This window comes from Haliotis rufescens, unplaced genomic scaffold (assembly GCF_023055435.1).
Source record: "Haliotis rufescens isolate VD_foot unplaced genomic scaffold, xgHalRufe1.0.p SCAF_21, whole genome shotgun sequence".
Taxonomy (NCBI): Eukaryota; Metazoa; Mollusca; class Gastropoda; order Lepetellida; family Haliotidae; genus Haliotis; species Haliotis rufescens.
In genome coordinates, this window is record NW_025963902.1 from 7,787,392 (window position 1) to 7,803,380 (window position 15,989).

The following is a 15,989-nucleotide window of genomic DNA, read 5'->3' on the forward strand; positions in this document are numbered from 1 at the left end:
CGCTCTAAAAAGACATTCACTAAACTGCTACAAAATGGAGCCCCCAGTGAGGATCTTGCAGAAGGATGCTTGTGTGAGCCACTACGTGGGATGTGCACCTATTCATTCTTGGAGGGTCCGGGTCTGTCAGTTCGTCCACTCATCATGTGCTCTACGGTATTTGAGAGTTACTTGTGTAATGACTTGATGTTCAGTCATGACCATGTGTCGTATGCTGTATCGCATACTGTGACAGTTTGTCTGCATAAACTGAATTCTAAAGACATTTGAAGTTTGATAAATTCTAATTAATTATATATTACTCATATCTATATGATGTAATTTTTCATCTTTGACTTGTTTGATATTTGTCATAGATATTTTGCTGTATTAACACAGCATTTAAAGCTAATGATAAGCTGTGTTTACTGATTTGATATCAGTCATGTAGGACATGTACATTGTTCTTTCTGTTATACTTTCAATATATTAGGTCTTGAGTGTAAATATTTTCTTGCTTGCGTCATACATGTAGTTGTAATATATTTTGCTCCAGCCACGTTGGTACCAACTCTTTCAACACTTGTGTAATTTAGCTTTAGTAGCTGTGTATTGTTATTGCATATTTTTATATTTTCTGGCCAGATAAATTAGCTATCATGTAGTCTTTGACAATTATTTATTTTATCTTATTCCTTGGTGATCACCATTAGTTATCTTTAGCGTTTCGAATCCGGATTACCCCTTTTATGTTTCTAGGTTTGTCAGCACCATGTCCCTGTGTCAATGGGTTTCACCAAAGTGGTAACTGTCTGAGACCTGCATCACTTGTGGTTATTCCCCCACATTAAGCTGATACGCTGTGATATAACTTGAATACTGTTGATAACGGCGTTGAACCCAAGTCAGTCACTCTTTAGTTACTCTTTAGTTACTCTTAGTTACTCTTAGTTATTTTAGTTTTCTGAGTTCATGTGTGCATTGCTGTTTGTGTATCACTATAAGTACATCTACATACCCTGAGTATTGTAATACTGCATTAGTTTAGTGAGTTCCCAGTTATGATAATGTGAGTATGAGCGTGTGATTTATTGCTTTCATTTTTTTCTGTTAAATAAACCTTTAAATAATAAAGCATAAATAGGTATTTATTAAAATGTAATCATGTAAGTGTTCATGTTCTGACAGTCTGACGACAGACTCAGTAAGCACTACTTTACTGCACTGTTACTAACACATTCCCTATACCCATGTCGTATTGTGTTGTCTTGTATTTCTGTTTTGTTTCTACATTTAACCAACATGAATTAGTCCTATTTGGTAAGAAAGTCTAACTTGTCAGTTATCCAACTGCAACCGTTTTCTTTCCACGTGTATTGTTATTACCCATAATAACAACTGCATTTATCTCGCCCTAGCTATATCTTCTTTCGGGTGTTACATCACGTGGTCATAACTACATAAGTCATCATGTGACTATAGTATATACAGTTTTGTTCGTTTGACGGTTTACACATCAGACTTGTGTTATCTTTCACACGATTTGACGGTTTACACATTTGATTTGTGTCTTCTTTCATACGATCCATTCATTTGTTTTTGTGTATATGATATACTCGTGGTCTTCCCGGAGCACTCTCACTGATTTCTTTCTTTAACCATGGAACTCGGAGAGGAAGAATTGAAGAGCTTACTTACAGTCTTTGCCAAGATGGGGATGTCTCCTAAGGTTGACACCCCTGAGGACCTTAAGACTTGGATTTCAGGTGTCGCACAACAGGAAGGTCCACTTGTGTTAGAGTCTGGAGCGGCTGCACAGACTGATTTCAAGCCTAATACCATGTCAGGGACTGGTATACCACAGCCTCCTGTCGCAACTTATCATCATTTCCCTAAGTTACCTTTCTTTAGCGGCGAATCAGGCAAGGATACTCTATATGACCTATGGAGATATGAGGTTGATTGTATCCTACAGTCGGGAACACATACACCTGATATTATATTGCAGGCTATCCGGAAGTCATTGAAGGGTGAAGCTGCTTTGATTGCCATGAAGCTTGGTCACACAGCTCATATTGATGAACTTCTGGCAAAGATTAGGTCTGCTTTTGGGACACTTAGGAGGCGAGAGACTCTTATGTCAGAGTTCTACGGTGCCACTCAAGGGGAGAATGAAGACGTCTCTGCATGGGGTTGCCGACTGGAGAATCTCATTTATCAGATTTCTTCACAGCGTTCACTCAGTTTGAGTGAACAGGACGATATGTTGAGAAGCAAGATGTGGGATGGACTTAAGCCTGCTTTGAAGAGTTTAGCTGCCCACAAATATGATGTCATCACTCATTTTGATGAGCTCCGTTTGTGCTTGAGGGAGATCGAGTTTGACCTGGACCGTGGAAAGTCAGATGTGCTGAAGAACAAGAAGTCTGCGACTGTGAAGATGGCTTCTGCCTCTGAATCTTCTGCACCTGCTACGAGGAAGGAAGTGTTAGACTTGCAGGCCAGGATGAAAGAGATCAAGACAGAGTTAGCAGAGTTGAAGGAACATCATCAACAATCAGCACAGGTGTTCCAGCAATACCGTTCTCCCAGTGCTCAAGGATCTTGGAACTCTTGGAAGGGGAGTAAACAGACTGGTCCTTATGACACTCAGACATCAGGTGGTTTCAATCAGCCAGGATAACTACCCAGAAACCATACCCATCTCAACAAGTGCCTTTACGTCAACACCCTCTACCACCTCAGCCTGCACCTGTACCTCCTTCTATGCCACAAGGATACCGAAGACATGGACAGGACTCCATCGAGAGCCTCCTACATGCTTCAGATGTCCTGGACATATTGCTATAGGCTGCCGTGTTCGACTGGACCACTTAAGGCGTCCTTTAAACTTGGACAGGCCTATGGGAAGGGGTCACCCCTAGGCTCATTCAGACACCCCACATCAAGTAAGGTACCGGATGAGTTAATAGGTCATGCAAATGAGGTCAACATAGTAATTGAAGGTGTGCCTGTCAATGCTTTGCTTGACACTGGGGCCACTGTTTCAATTATTTCTGAATCTTTTTACAGGGAACATTTGCATACTATTCCTATTGAACCTCTCTGTGGTATCTTAGACATAGAGTGTGCTGGAGGAAAACAACTTCCTTATCTTGGATATGTGAGAGTAGGTGTGTCCATTACAGGAGGAGGAGTCAATGACGGGGATCCTGTATCTTGTTTATTACTGGTAGTCCCTGATACAAGATACAATTCAAGAGTTCCAGCGCTTCTTGGAACAAATGTGTTGAGCTGTTTGCTTGAGGACTGCAGGACAATCCATGGACAAAGGTTTCTCCAGAAAGCCGCCTTACACACTCCTTGGTATCTGGCTTACAGGACCATAGTGTTACGTGATAAGGAACTTGCAAGGAATGGAAGTTGTCTTGGCTTGGTAAAGAGTACAGAGGACAAGAGTTTAATCATCCCTCCTAACAGCAACATTAAGATTAAAGGACGGGTCACCAAGGGAATGACATCCCCAGCGGTGTGTGCTCTGTTACAGCCAACAGCACATGCTTCATTACCAGATGACCTTGACATTGCCCCTACTCTAATCACTTATGACAGCTCAAGGCGAGACACAGTTGATGTTCACATCTCCAACATAACAATGCGGACAGTTGTCATTCCTCCTAGAGCATTGTTGTGTGAAGTACAGCCTGTTACTATACAGAAGCCTCCCACTGGTCAACCTGTTGAACCAGAGGATCTTATGGATCAAGTGGAGATTGACAAGACAGATCTGACTAGACTGCAGTTAGGACAAGGACTTGATGTCATTATGCGTTTTGCTGACATATTCCCCAAGCATGATGAGGATATTGGACACAGTAGCATGGTGCATCACAGGATTGATTTAGTTGATGACACTCCATTCAAACAGCGACACAGAAGAATACCACCATCCATGTATGATGAAGTCCAGAACCATCTACAAATTCTTTTGTCAGCTGGAATCATCAGGAAGTCTCACAGTCCTTGGGCGTCTAATGTAGTCTTAGTTCGCAAAGGCAATGGACAGCTGAGGATCTGTATAGATTATCGCGAACTTAACAATCGGACCATAAAGGACTCATATGCTCTGCCGCGGATTGAGGAATTATTAGACTGTTTGGGAGGTAATAAATTCTTCTCCGTCTTGGACATGAAGAGCGGATATCATCAAGTTGAGGTCGAAGAAGACCATAAACAACGGACAGCTTTCACTGTAGGACCTCTTGGATTTTTTTAATATAATCGGATGCCATTTGGACTCTCAAATGCGCCAGCGACATATCAACGCCTTATGGAGCAGTGCCTGGAAGGTCTACATCTTAATATATGTCTCATATATCTTGATGACCTGATAATATTTTCCAGAACCTATGAAGAGCATGTAGAGAGACTACAGCTTGTGTTTCGGAGACTTCAGGAATGTGGCTTAAAACTTGCAGCAAAGAAGTGTAAGTTCTTCAAGAGGAAAGTCAGATATGTTGGATATATCGTCTCAGAACACGGATCCAGAGAAACTTGACAAAGTCAAGAACTGGCCTAGACCTACCACACCAGAAGAAGTCAGAAAATTTCTTGGGTTTGCCGGCTACTACCGGAAGTTTATTAAGGATTTTTCCAAGATAGCGAAACCTTTATCAGAACTGATGCCCAAGTCTGCTTCAAAGAAACCACGACGACCACCCACAGATGTCAAATGGATATGGGATGAAGATCAGGAGAATGCCTTCACTGAACTGAAGAATCATCTCTCCACCCCACCAGTACTTGGATACGCTGACTACTCAAAGCCATTTGAACTACACACAGATGCCAGTGGTCATGGATTGGGTGCAGTGCTGTATCAACATCAGGAAGGGAAGTCACGGGTCATTGCCTATGCAAGTAGAGGACTAAGCCGATCTGAGAGAAACTACTCAGCACACAAGCTTGAATTCTTGTGCCTGAAGTGGGCTATCTCGGAGAAGTTCCACGACTACTTGTATGGACATGACTTTTTGGTCGTCAACGACAACAACCCTTTGACCTATGTGTTAACAAGTGCTCGACTGGATGCAGCTGGACATCGATGGCTAGCGTCTCTATCCAGTTATAATTTTAGCCTCAAGTATCGACCTGGAAAAGCCAATACTGATGCTGATGCTCTGTCACGTCTACCAGAGAAGAACACAGATGAAATGGAACAGATTTCAAGGGATTCTTTTGAAGCCATATGTAACTCTGTACATATCACCAACTTAGTGGAAAGTTTGTGTCTATCCACTGATGTTGTAGATCATGAAGATCTGGATTTGACGGGTGACAGATGTGACCAGAATGCCAGGGATTGGAGACACACACAAGCGAAAGACCAATTACTTGTGGAGATCATAGACCACTTGCGGAATGGGACGAGACCAGACAGAACTCAGTTTCTACGGGACCAAGAGATGACTACTCTGCTTAAAAGCTACAAACAGTTCAAGCTCAAAAGAGGAGTTTTATACAGAGTCACCAATGTCAATGGAGCTGATCACGACCAGTTGGTTCTTCCATCTAGATGTCGCACTGCGGCTATGAGGAGTTTACACGACAATGTTGGACATCCTGGCAGAGACAGGACAATGTCACTATTGAGAGATAGATTCTACTGGCCAGGAATGTCTCGTGATGTTGAAACTCACCTGCATAATTGCGAGAGATGTTTGAAGAGAAAAACACCAACCAACATCAGAGCCCCATTGATAAGTATTGAGACAACAGAACCTTTGGAACTTGTTTGCATGGATTTTCTCACCTTAGAACCATCAAAAGGAGGAGTAGAACATGTTTTGGTTGTGACCGACCACTTTACTCGTTATGCACAAGCATACCCAACCAAGAACATGACTGCTAAGACAACAGCTGAGACTTTCTTTTCGAACTTCATAGTTCATTACGGTCTACCAAAGAGAACTCACTCGGATCAGGGAGCTAACTTCACCAGCAAGATAATGCAAGAGTTATGCCAGTTACTGAACATCGACAAGTCCCGCACAACACCTTACCATCCAATACGATTTAATCGTACCCTATGCGACATGCTTGGCACTCTTGATCAGGACAGGAAGAAGAATTGGAAGGCTCATGTTGGACCACTCGTCCATGCCTACAACTGTACCCGCCACGAATCAACATCAACAGCTCCATTCTATTTGATGTTCGGGAGACACCCTAGACTACCTGTGGATTTAGCTTTTGGCTTGGACATAGAGACACAAGGTACCAAGTCCACCACCGAGTACACCAAGTCATTGAAAGATCGCCTCAGACAAGCCTATGAGCTAGCTACTACAGCAGCAATGAAATCACAATCCAAGCAGAAGATTGGCTATGATCACAGAGCCAGAGCAGCCATGTTAGAGCCAGGAGACCGGGTCTTAGTGAAGATCGTTGCCTTTGAAGGTAGACATAAGTTAGCTGACAAGTGGGAGGAAGATGTTTATGTCGTGCTACGCCGACCCAACCAGTCTTTGAAGTTGGTAAGGAAAATGGTGAGGAGCGGAAGAGAATTTTGCATCGTAACCTCCTGCTGCCAGTTGGTTCTATGCCTAGCCTTGGTGTGCCAATACCCAAACCAAGACGACAGAGGACACTGCCAGTAGCACCAGTTGCTAGGACAACAGAAAGCAACGACGATGTTTCATCGGATGAGGATACTGTTGTTGAGTATGCCCACCCTCCACAAGCTTCAGTGTCCACTGATATACCAGTGGATGGGCCAACTGAAGAGGAACCATCAGAGACTGTATCTGAAGGAGATGGAACTCCTATTGCAGAGGGGGAGGAAGAGCCAACTGAGGATGCTGTTCAGCATGTTGAGCAGATTCGTGAAGAAGATGGCGCTACTGGGACAGATCATGATGATGACAATGACAATGAAGAAAGAGAGCAACAGCCAACTCCAGAGATAACCACTCCTGTTCCACGTCCACGGCAGTCTACTCGGACCCGGACACAGCCGAAATGGATGAAGAGTGGAGAGTTTGCTCTCTCTGCAGTTGCAGATCGGGACTGGCGTACGCGAGCCAACTATCTCAGCTCACTTCAAGCTGACGGATTGTTCCGAGAACAGCAGCACCGACTTTCTGATGCCATCTTGGATCTTGTCACTGGCAAGGTAAAGTGACGTGGACGTCATTTTTTGATGGAGGGAAGTATGTGGCCTATGTAGTTTTTGTATATATTTGTTTTAATTTCATTTTAGGTTTTTACGTATATTTATTATATATAACTAGTTGTCCGTTACAGTCAGCTATAACAAAGTGTATCTGACCTGTCTTACCTACTAACTGCCCCATGGCCAGAAGCTTCATTTGCTGATTGGCCAAGCTAACACCTATTGTTAAACTGCATGCTTTGATTACACTGCATACTCTCTCAGCACATAAACTGACAGAACTGCTCAGACCAGCAAAGGATAAAGAGACAATATTAAATCAGGTGAGTTAAATGGTTATAATCTCTATCTTGTGTTGTATTTAAATAATACAGTATGTTCAAAGTGTTATATGAAGTAAACTAAATGTATGTAATCTAACATAAATGTTGATTATGTCTAAATATTTAAATCTGCATAAGATAAGCTAAACACCCATACTTTATCACTAAAATGTATTCTATCACTTCAATGAAATATGTGTGAAAGTGTTTTACCTCAAGAGTGTTTTAATAAGCTTTGTAATGTAGAGATTCAGATGTGATACAATGCAAATCATTGTAAATAAAATGTGTGTATTACTTTGTTCAATATATTAAATGTTAAATAGTGTTTTAGTCTATGTATTGTTTATTCAGATAATCTATGGTGTTGCCATACGTGTGGCAGTTGGGATCCACACCCTTGTATCACCCACAGGGTATGCATTGTGTTATTTATATTTGTCTAAGACTTACAATGTAATCTAATTGTGATGACCACATTTTATGTAAGATCATATCATTAATTTCTGTCTTAAAGTATTGTATATGTTTATGCAGAATGTGTAAGCGTTATGCATTTATATTATGTATATATATTTTGTATATATTATAGTCAAATGAAAGTCAAGGAGTTATCTCCCTTGAATGTCGGTATTGTTGATCATGTACATACTGTATATGTTCTAGTATAATCGTTTAAGGTTCAGTCTATCTTGTGTTTAATGGATGACTAATATATGTAAATAATTACTTATAATAAGCCTTTGCTATGTATCTAGCATTAATGATAATGTTTTACTTAGTATTTATTGTGTTATTATGTGTTTCAGGGTGTATGATATATAGATCCTTGATCACACTCAACGCATCGCAATAAAGACCTCAACCCCGTAGTATGTGTTTGTTCGCTCTAAAAAGACATTCACTAAACTGCTACATTAGTATAGTTGTTAAACAACGCAATCTCAGTGTTCCAGCTACAGTAAACTACGCTTATACAGAACTCAAATGGACCACTAATTTTAGTTCGTTATAACCGTAGTTCGTTATAAACATTTAAACAACGTCTATACAGCAAATGGCCGGGACCAAAAACTAAGTTCGCCATATCCGTCAGGTCGTTATAAGCGTGTTCGTTATAAACGTATTTTACTTATATGACGACGGTCTGTAAATAATCGAGTCTGGGCCAGACACTGACTGACATCATGATCCACGTAATTGTAAAACATATGCCGACTTATTTCCTTGAAATTCATACTTGCAATGACACAAAAACAATACACCAACAATAAGTCCAACGGAACTGTACACCACTAACTTGTACACCACTGAACTGTACACCACAAAACTGTACTTCACTGAACTGAATGGATTTGATTCTGATTTATCGTCACTGAAACTTTTCATTGTATGAAAACTATTTGGTTATGTTTCACATCACCATTTATGAAATCCTCAACAAAGAATATTTTTGTCATCTGTATGCACTCAAAGACTCAGCATTGTGTTTTAAATCAATATAGCATAACAAGACCTGTAAACGTTTTACACTGTTTTGTTTGTTTTTTTACCCGCAGTCAGCATTATCTATGCTATATAACGGCAGCTGTAGATACGCGAGTTTGATAAGGCAATCAGGGATTGGTATAGCATGATCCCCCAACGCTGCTTGGTTACAATCATCGGATGATGATGATGATGATGATGATGAAGATGATGATGATGATGGCAGTTGAGTCCCAGACAATTTTTGCGGTAAAATTATCAAAATTCAACTAATTACCCTAAGTCTGACATAGAAAACATAACAATGCTCACCGCAAGAGTGAACACAAACTCATTTTTACAAATTCTTCACAGCTTTTCATTGCAGCGTGTCGGAACTGTGCAAGCAGTGTGTTGTAAAGTAGTGTTCCTGTTCCCATAGAATGCCCGTGACTCTAAACAAATAACCTATTTAAAATAGTTTAATCAAGGAAACGACGTACGAAGGATCAAAAGCCCATAATGTAGGCAATGAAGGTTTCATTATAGTACTTGCCTTTGTTGTTTTTTAGTTCAAAGGTTTCAGACAATTGTGAGAAGTGCCTTGATGATTTTCTTGTTGACATTTCGAACTTGTCATCAAATAACGTCAAATACAATTTGGAATTATTGTGAAGAATAGAATGAATATATGTAGATCCCTTACAATAAAATCTATGAAAAAATCAATATACATTATTATAAAATATCAAAGCAAGAGAAGAACCAGTATCAATTATTGGACGAAACAGATTCCATCAGGCATAAAAGCCGAAAGAGTTGTGAAAAACACATGAATTGAATTGATCCCTCAACGTCAAGAAACCATGTCCTGCCCTACTGGTCGCAATAGGCATAACTTATTTTATTACTTGCCCGTGAAGAGATCACCCGTTTAATAAACATATAACTGTATTACACATTGTGTAATACCAAAACGCGTGCTTATGTACTCTCGGAACACGTTTCACGAACAAATATTGAAAGCTTTTAACACCCCTTGGCTTATTCAACGGCTTTGCGTGTTGAGATGATAGATCATTGAGAGGAGCTTATGCACATTCGACGACCCCAGCAACCTTGTTGCTAGGCTGACGTCACATGGCATTGTTTCGCCTATGGATCTTGCAACAAAATTCCACAAATTACGTCATCAGCTTTTGTGACATGATTGTAAACTTTGAGGTGCAAGGCCCCGTTCCACAAGGCGATCGTATTGTCGCGCAGCGACAGTCGTTAGTCTAAGTTAAAGTATCATGTGAATTGCGATAAGCTTTGCGCTACGATAATTTTGTGGAACGGACGCCTGAATTCTAAATGAAATCATGAAAGACGCTAGAAGAGAGTGTAAGACGTGTCTATATGTCAACGGGCAGTTGTACTAGCCTCAGGCATAGGAACACGTAGAGGATGGACTTAAAGTTCTAGTATGGAACTGCAATGGTCTCACCGCTACCAAAAAAACGGTCGATAGAATTTTGTGAAATGCTAGATAATTATGATATAGTGGCTCTATCGGAAACATGGACTGGTGATCGTGGTGACGTAGAATTGCAAAATTTTAACACTTTAGTGTATTCCATTCCATATAAAATATGTGCATAAAAGAGCTAAACGTAAAAGTGCTGGTATACTCCTATATGTACGGATATCATTCTCAAAAGCTGTAAGTTAGTGTTATTAGAAATGATTTTGACACATTAATATGGCTTAAATTAGAAAAAAAACCTTTTTTTTCCTTTGGAACGGGACTTATAGTGTGTGTTGTATATATACTGAACAACAAAAGTTCCTGTGACATTGAAAAAGATTTAATGCAAAGTTATGTTTTTTACCAAGTACGAAACAATTTCGGTTTACAACAAATAAAAGACTCCTGTAAGTGTTCAAATGGTTTAATTTGCCATACTGAATTGCAAATGCGTGATTTCATATAAAAATCCATGAACATGCCAAAATGTCAATTTACAAATCAATAGCGTGTGTGTCCACCTCTAGTTGCGATGCAAGCAACACAACTTCGTCTCATGGAATGGACCAGGCGTCGCACAAAGTCCTGTGGGATATCTGTCCATATCTGCTGGAGCATGTTTCGAAGTTCCTTGAGTGTCTGTGGAACACGTGGTTGACGTCGATCTATCTCATCCCACATGTGCTCAATTGGTGAGAGATCAGGGGAGCGAGGCGGCCAGGGGATGACATTCACGTTGTTTTGTTGAAGAGAATCCTGAACAAGTCGAGGAATATGAGGCCGGCGTTGTCATGTAGAAAGGTAATGCCTGGGCCGTGACGACGCAAAAACGGTAGAACAACAGGGCCGATGATCTCGTCGCGGTAGCGCTGTCCATTGAGATTTCCCTCTACCACTATCAAACGGGTCCTCTGTCTTGCTGTAATCCCACCCCATACCATAACGCTGCCGCCCCCGAACCGATCTTCGTCCATGACACAATGATTGACGTAACGTTCACCTCGACGTCGGTACACTCGAATCCGTCCATCGCTATGGCTGAGGTGAAAACGAGACTCGTCAGTGAATAGAACTTGTCCCAAATGCATGGCCGTCCAGCGTAGACGCTGTCTGCACCAGTGTAGACGTGCTTGACGGTGGTTTCCTGTCAAAATGGGGCGTCTGGCGACAATCCCTGCACATCTGAGGCGACGACGTACGGTTTGTGAAGATATTCGTCAAAGGCCAGGGATGCTTCTTGCAGTCACTGTTGCTGGCTGGAATCGATTTCGTAGGGGTGTTGTTCGAATCCAGTTGTCTTGTCGATTATTAGTTACGCGTGGCCTGCCACTCCGAGGATGGTCTCTGACTGCATTCGTCTGTTGCCAAGGTTGCCATAAACACCAAATGGTGTTTCTGTGGACGTTAAATTGTCTTGCAACATCACGTTGACTCGATCCTGATTCAAACATACCAATGGCTCGCAGACGCTCATTTTCGGACAGGCGTGGCCTTTCATAATGTTGAATAATTGCGTAATTGTGTTGTTTTTCTGAGTGGTTGTTGTCAGCACGATGCTAAACAATGCATATGGAATCCCGTTAACGCACATGTTTTTATACCCATTCTTGGGTAGTGAAATGCATGGGGCTTGCATAAAAGTCAACTTTTGCATGGAATGCATGCTTTTCTTGTGACTTGATTCCATACATGTACTACAATATTAAAAACCAAACTTTCTATGTTTGAAAAATACACTAAAATATTGGTGTCACAGGAACTTTTGTTGTTGAGTATATATGGCCTGAAAATTCAGTTATGTACAATGTGCATAACGTAGATTTGTTTGACATTATTTTACAGGGATTTAAAACGTTTAAATCTGAAAATGAGATTGTGTTTATTGGAGACTTAAACTCAAAAGTGGGACTTAGATCTGATTACGTGGAACAGGACTTTTTCTCAAGATATACACAAGCCGATGATTATTCTGTTGATAACTCTCTCGATAAATCTTCTATGGATAAGCCAGTGAAGAGCTTTGGATTTCAACTTTTAGACTTGTGTCGTTCAACTGGTCTACGAATAGCAAATGGACATTTGCGCAATGATATTAGAGGGAAATATACTTATCAAAGTAGCAACGGGATGTCTGTTGTAGACTATTTGCTTTTTAAAAGAATGCAACTTTGAACTGGTATCTAATTTTGAAATTCTTGGCTTTACACCATACAGTGACCATGCCCCCATTGCTATTATATTGAAGTGTGGGACAGATCAGAGAATACCTACAACATATTCACGGGATGAATATGTGGCACACAAATGGGACGACAGCTATAATGAAATATATAAGAAAGATTTCATGAATCATATAGACCACATAGCAGAAACTATTATTTACTGTTGTGAAGAAAATATTGAAGAAATTGTTGCAAATATGAGTGACATCCTGCTGAAAACTGCAAACCGTTATACGGAAAGGAGAAGGTGGACTGTCAGAGGTCAAACTCGCTTTAACGGTAGCTATACTAAATCATCACCTTGGTTAGACAAAATCTGTGTTTCGAGTAAGGGGGATTACATAAGTGCCTTAGAGTGTTTCAATAGGATCATGTCAGAAATAAATAGGGTCCGATCGACATTCGAAAAAGAGGAAATATAAGACGATTGTACAGAGAAAGACAAATATTTACAATAATAATAATAAATCTAAACAAATTGAGCAATTGCGTTGGCGACATCCTAAGGACTTTTGGAATGTTTTTAAAGCTAAAAGATCATTCAATCTGGGAAACCAGTTAGCAGCCAGTGACTTTGCAAAATATTTTAAAACTATGACTACTAAGTTTGAAAGATTTACTCAGCCGGATGTAGAAAAACAAGTTAATGAAGACAGAAACAACAACAACAACCCTATATATGAGGATTTGGAAAAATATATTACAGAAAAAGAAGTACAGGTCGCTATTACAAACTTGAAGAAAAATAGAGCAGTCGGAATAGATGGAATAATGAACGAGGTTTTTAAATGCAGTGCCGATATCCTTGTTAAACCAAACTAAATTTATATCATTTAATACACTTTTTAGTACAGACACATTTCCCAAGGCATGGTCTACTGAATTGATAATTCCTATTTACAAGAAAGGAGACAAAAATGACACTAACAATTACAGGGGTATCACTCTAAATAGCTGTTTTTCAAAGTTGTTCACTTCAGTGATGACACATAGATTATCTGCTTGGGCGGAGCAATACAACAAAATATCTGATGCTCAGTTTGGGTTTAAACATGGATATTCCACTGTCGATGCCATTTTTGTTTTACAATCCATTGTAAGTAAATATTTAGTGATAAGAAGCGCCTATATTGTACTTTTGTCGATTTAAGCAAAGCATTTGATAGTGTTTATATAAATGGGCTATTGTTTAAAATCTTCAGAAGCGGTGTTCGGGGGGGAAATGTGGAGCATTATTCACTCAATGTACACAAATGTAAAGGCATCCGTTAAGTTTGACTTCACTGTGTCCGATTATTTTTATATGGGTGCTGGAATTAAATAAGGGGAGGTGATGTCGCCTATACTCTTTTCTCTATTCTTGGAAGACCTTGAGCTCAAACTTCAAGAAAATATAGATGCAGGACTGTTGATTGATTTTGGGAACCTATTTATGATATTATTTGCTGATGATATCTTATCTGAAACACCAAATGGGCTCCACATGTTAATAAATAGCTTGACAATTACTGTTAAGAATGGGGTTTACACATAAACGTCGATAATACGAAGGTAATGGTATTTAGTTAAAGAGGCAATTTACATAGAAATGAAAAATGGTTCTTAAAAGATGAACAGCTTGAAGTGGTAAAACAGTTTTGCTACTTAGGAAACGTCTTTACAAACACTGGGTAATTTTCTTTGTGTTACAAAATATTAGTTGGGAAAGGTTTAAAAGCTATGAATGTATTGTTATCAAATATTAGAAACTGTAATTTTACACTCAAGACACTACTCCGATTATTTGATTCTTTCGTTACATCTACAATATGCTATGGTTGTGAGGTATGGGGTACGGTAAACGCACCTGAAATTGAAGGGATGCATCTTTAACTCTGTAAGAAAGAATTAAATGTACATACATAGGCATGTAATATTGCAGTATATGGAGAATTAGGTCGGTATCCTATTTACATCAATAGATTCTGTAGACTTTGAAGTACTGGTTTAAATTAAATAATACTTGTTGTATATTACAGGTTGCATATAATATTTGTTTGCAGCATGGTGATAAAAGTATGAAAAATTGGGCATGGTATGTAAAAGATATGTTGTGTACAAATGGTTTTACATATGTGTGGTTAAATCCTTTGTCTGTAAATCCTATGTTATTTGTCTCTTTGTTTAAACAAAGACTTATTGATAATTATATACAGAAATGGAACTCAGACCTCAATAATAGTAGAAAGTTGATGTTGTACAGAAATCTAGAAGTAACTCTTGGTTATGAACTATATCTCAATATTTTACCACGGGGTCTACGAAAATATGTAACAATGATTAGAATATCGAGTCACAAGTTAAAAATAGAAGTTGGACGATATCACAACATTATCAAAGCTCTTAGATACTGTGATTATTGTCAAGCTAGAAGTGTTAACGTACTTGAAGATGAGTATCATTTTCTATTAATATGTCCCAAATTTAAAGATAACTGAGTAAAATATATACAAAAATACTATTGGGAAAGGCCTCTGAATTAAAACTAGTTAGCCTGCTACAAACAAGTTGTAAAAAATTCTAAATATATTAAATCCTGTTTACAGTAAATATGAAATCGTGTCCTACCTCCATTATCAATATATATTTTGTTGTATCTGTTAGACGAGGGGCAGAAGCCCAAGTCTTTTTCATATATATCTGTTCTGTTCTGTTCTCTAAAGGTGGATCGTTGTATGGGATTAAACTCATACGTTTCAACTTTTGACGTGTTTGAAGTATTATTCTGTTAAAACTCAACTGGATTATGCCGTGGATCGTGTAGGTGTCAGCCTATTCACACCCAACAGTATAATTCTAAAAACGTTATAAATGGCAAGTAATAAATATAATACCAAACTCGCTCACGTGTAAAACCAATTTTATGAAACTCGTGAATAGTTGTGGATACCAGAACTATTCACTCGTTTCATAAAATTGGTATTACAGGGGAGCTTGTTTAGTATTCTATATATGATAGAGGTCACGGACGCTATCAATAATCTGAGTACGGGCAAGTCCGCGGGTGAAGATGAGATACCCCCTGAACTACCATCGGATCTCTTAATTTGCACCATACTTGAAGTTATTGTTCAATAAGATTTTAGACATGGGTGTGTTTCCAGAATCTTGGAATATAAGTATGATTATTTCATTATATAAATCTGGGTCAGTTTGTGAACCAAGTAATTATAGAGGCTATTCACTTCTAAATGTTATGGGAAAAATCTTCACGTCAATCATAGAAAAACGTTTGAGAATATGGATAGAAGTAAATGATTTATTGTCCGAGTCTC

The 15,989-nt window shown here is 39.3% G+C and overlaps 2 protein-coding genes across 6 annotated transcripts in view; one reads left to right on the plus strand and one right to left on the minus strand.

Moving 5' to 3' along the window:
- The window catches only part of LOC124111500, a 45,081-nt gene that overhangs the window by 10,212 nt on the left and 18,880 nt on the right, over positions 1 to 15,989 (minus strand). The gene's annotated exons all lie outside the window — the stretch shown is intronic.
- On the plus strand, positions 6,057 to 8,348 carry LOC125382916. The gene is made up of 3 exons (XM_048401201.1): positions 6,057 to 7,476; positions 7,831 to 7,892; positions 8,286 to 8,348. The coding sequence occupies exon 1, from the start codon at positions 6,581 to 6,583 to the stop codon at positions 7,160 to 7,162; it is 582 nt and encodes a 193-aa protein (XP_048257158.1). The 5' UTR covers positions 6,057 to 6,580; the 3' UTR covers positions 7,163 to 7,476; positions 7,831 to 7,892; positions 8,286 to 8,348.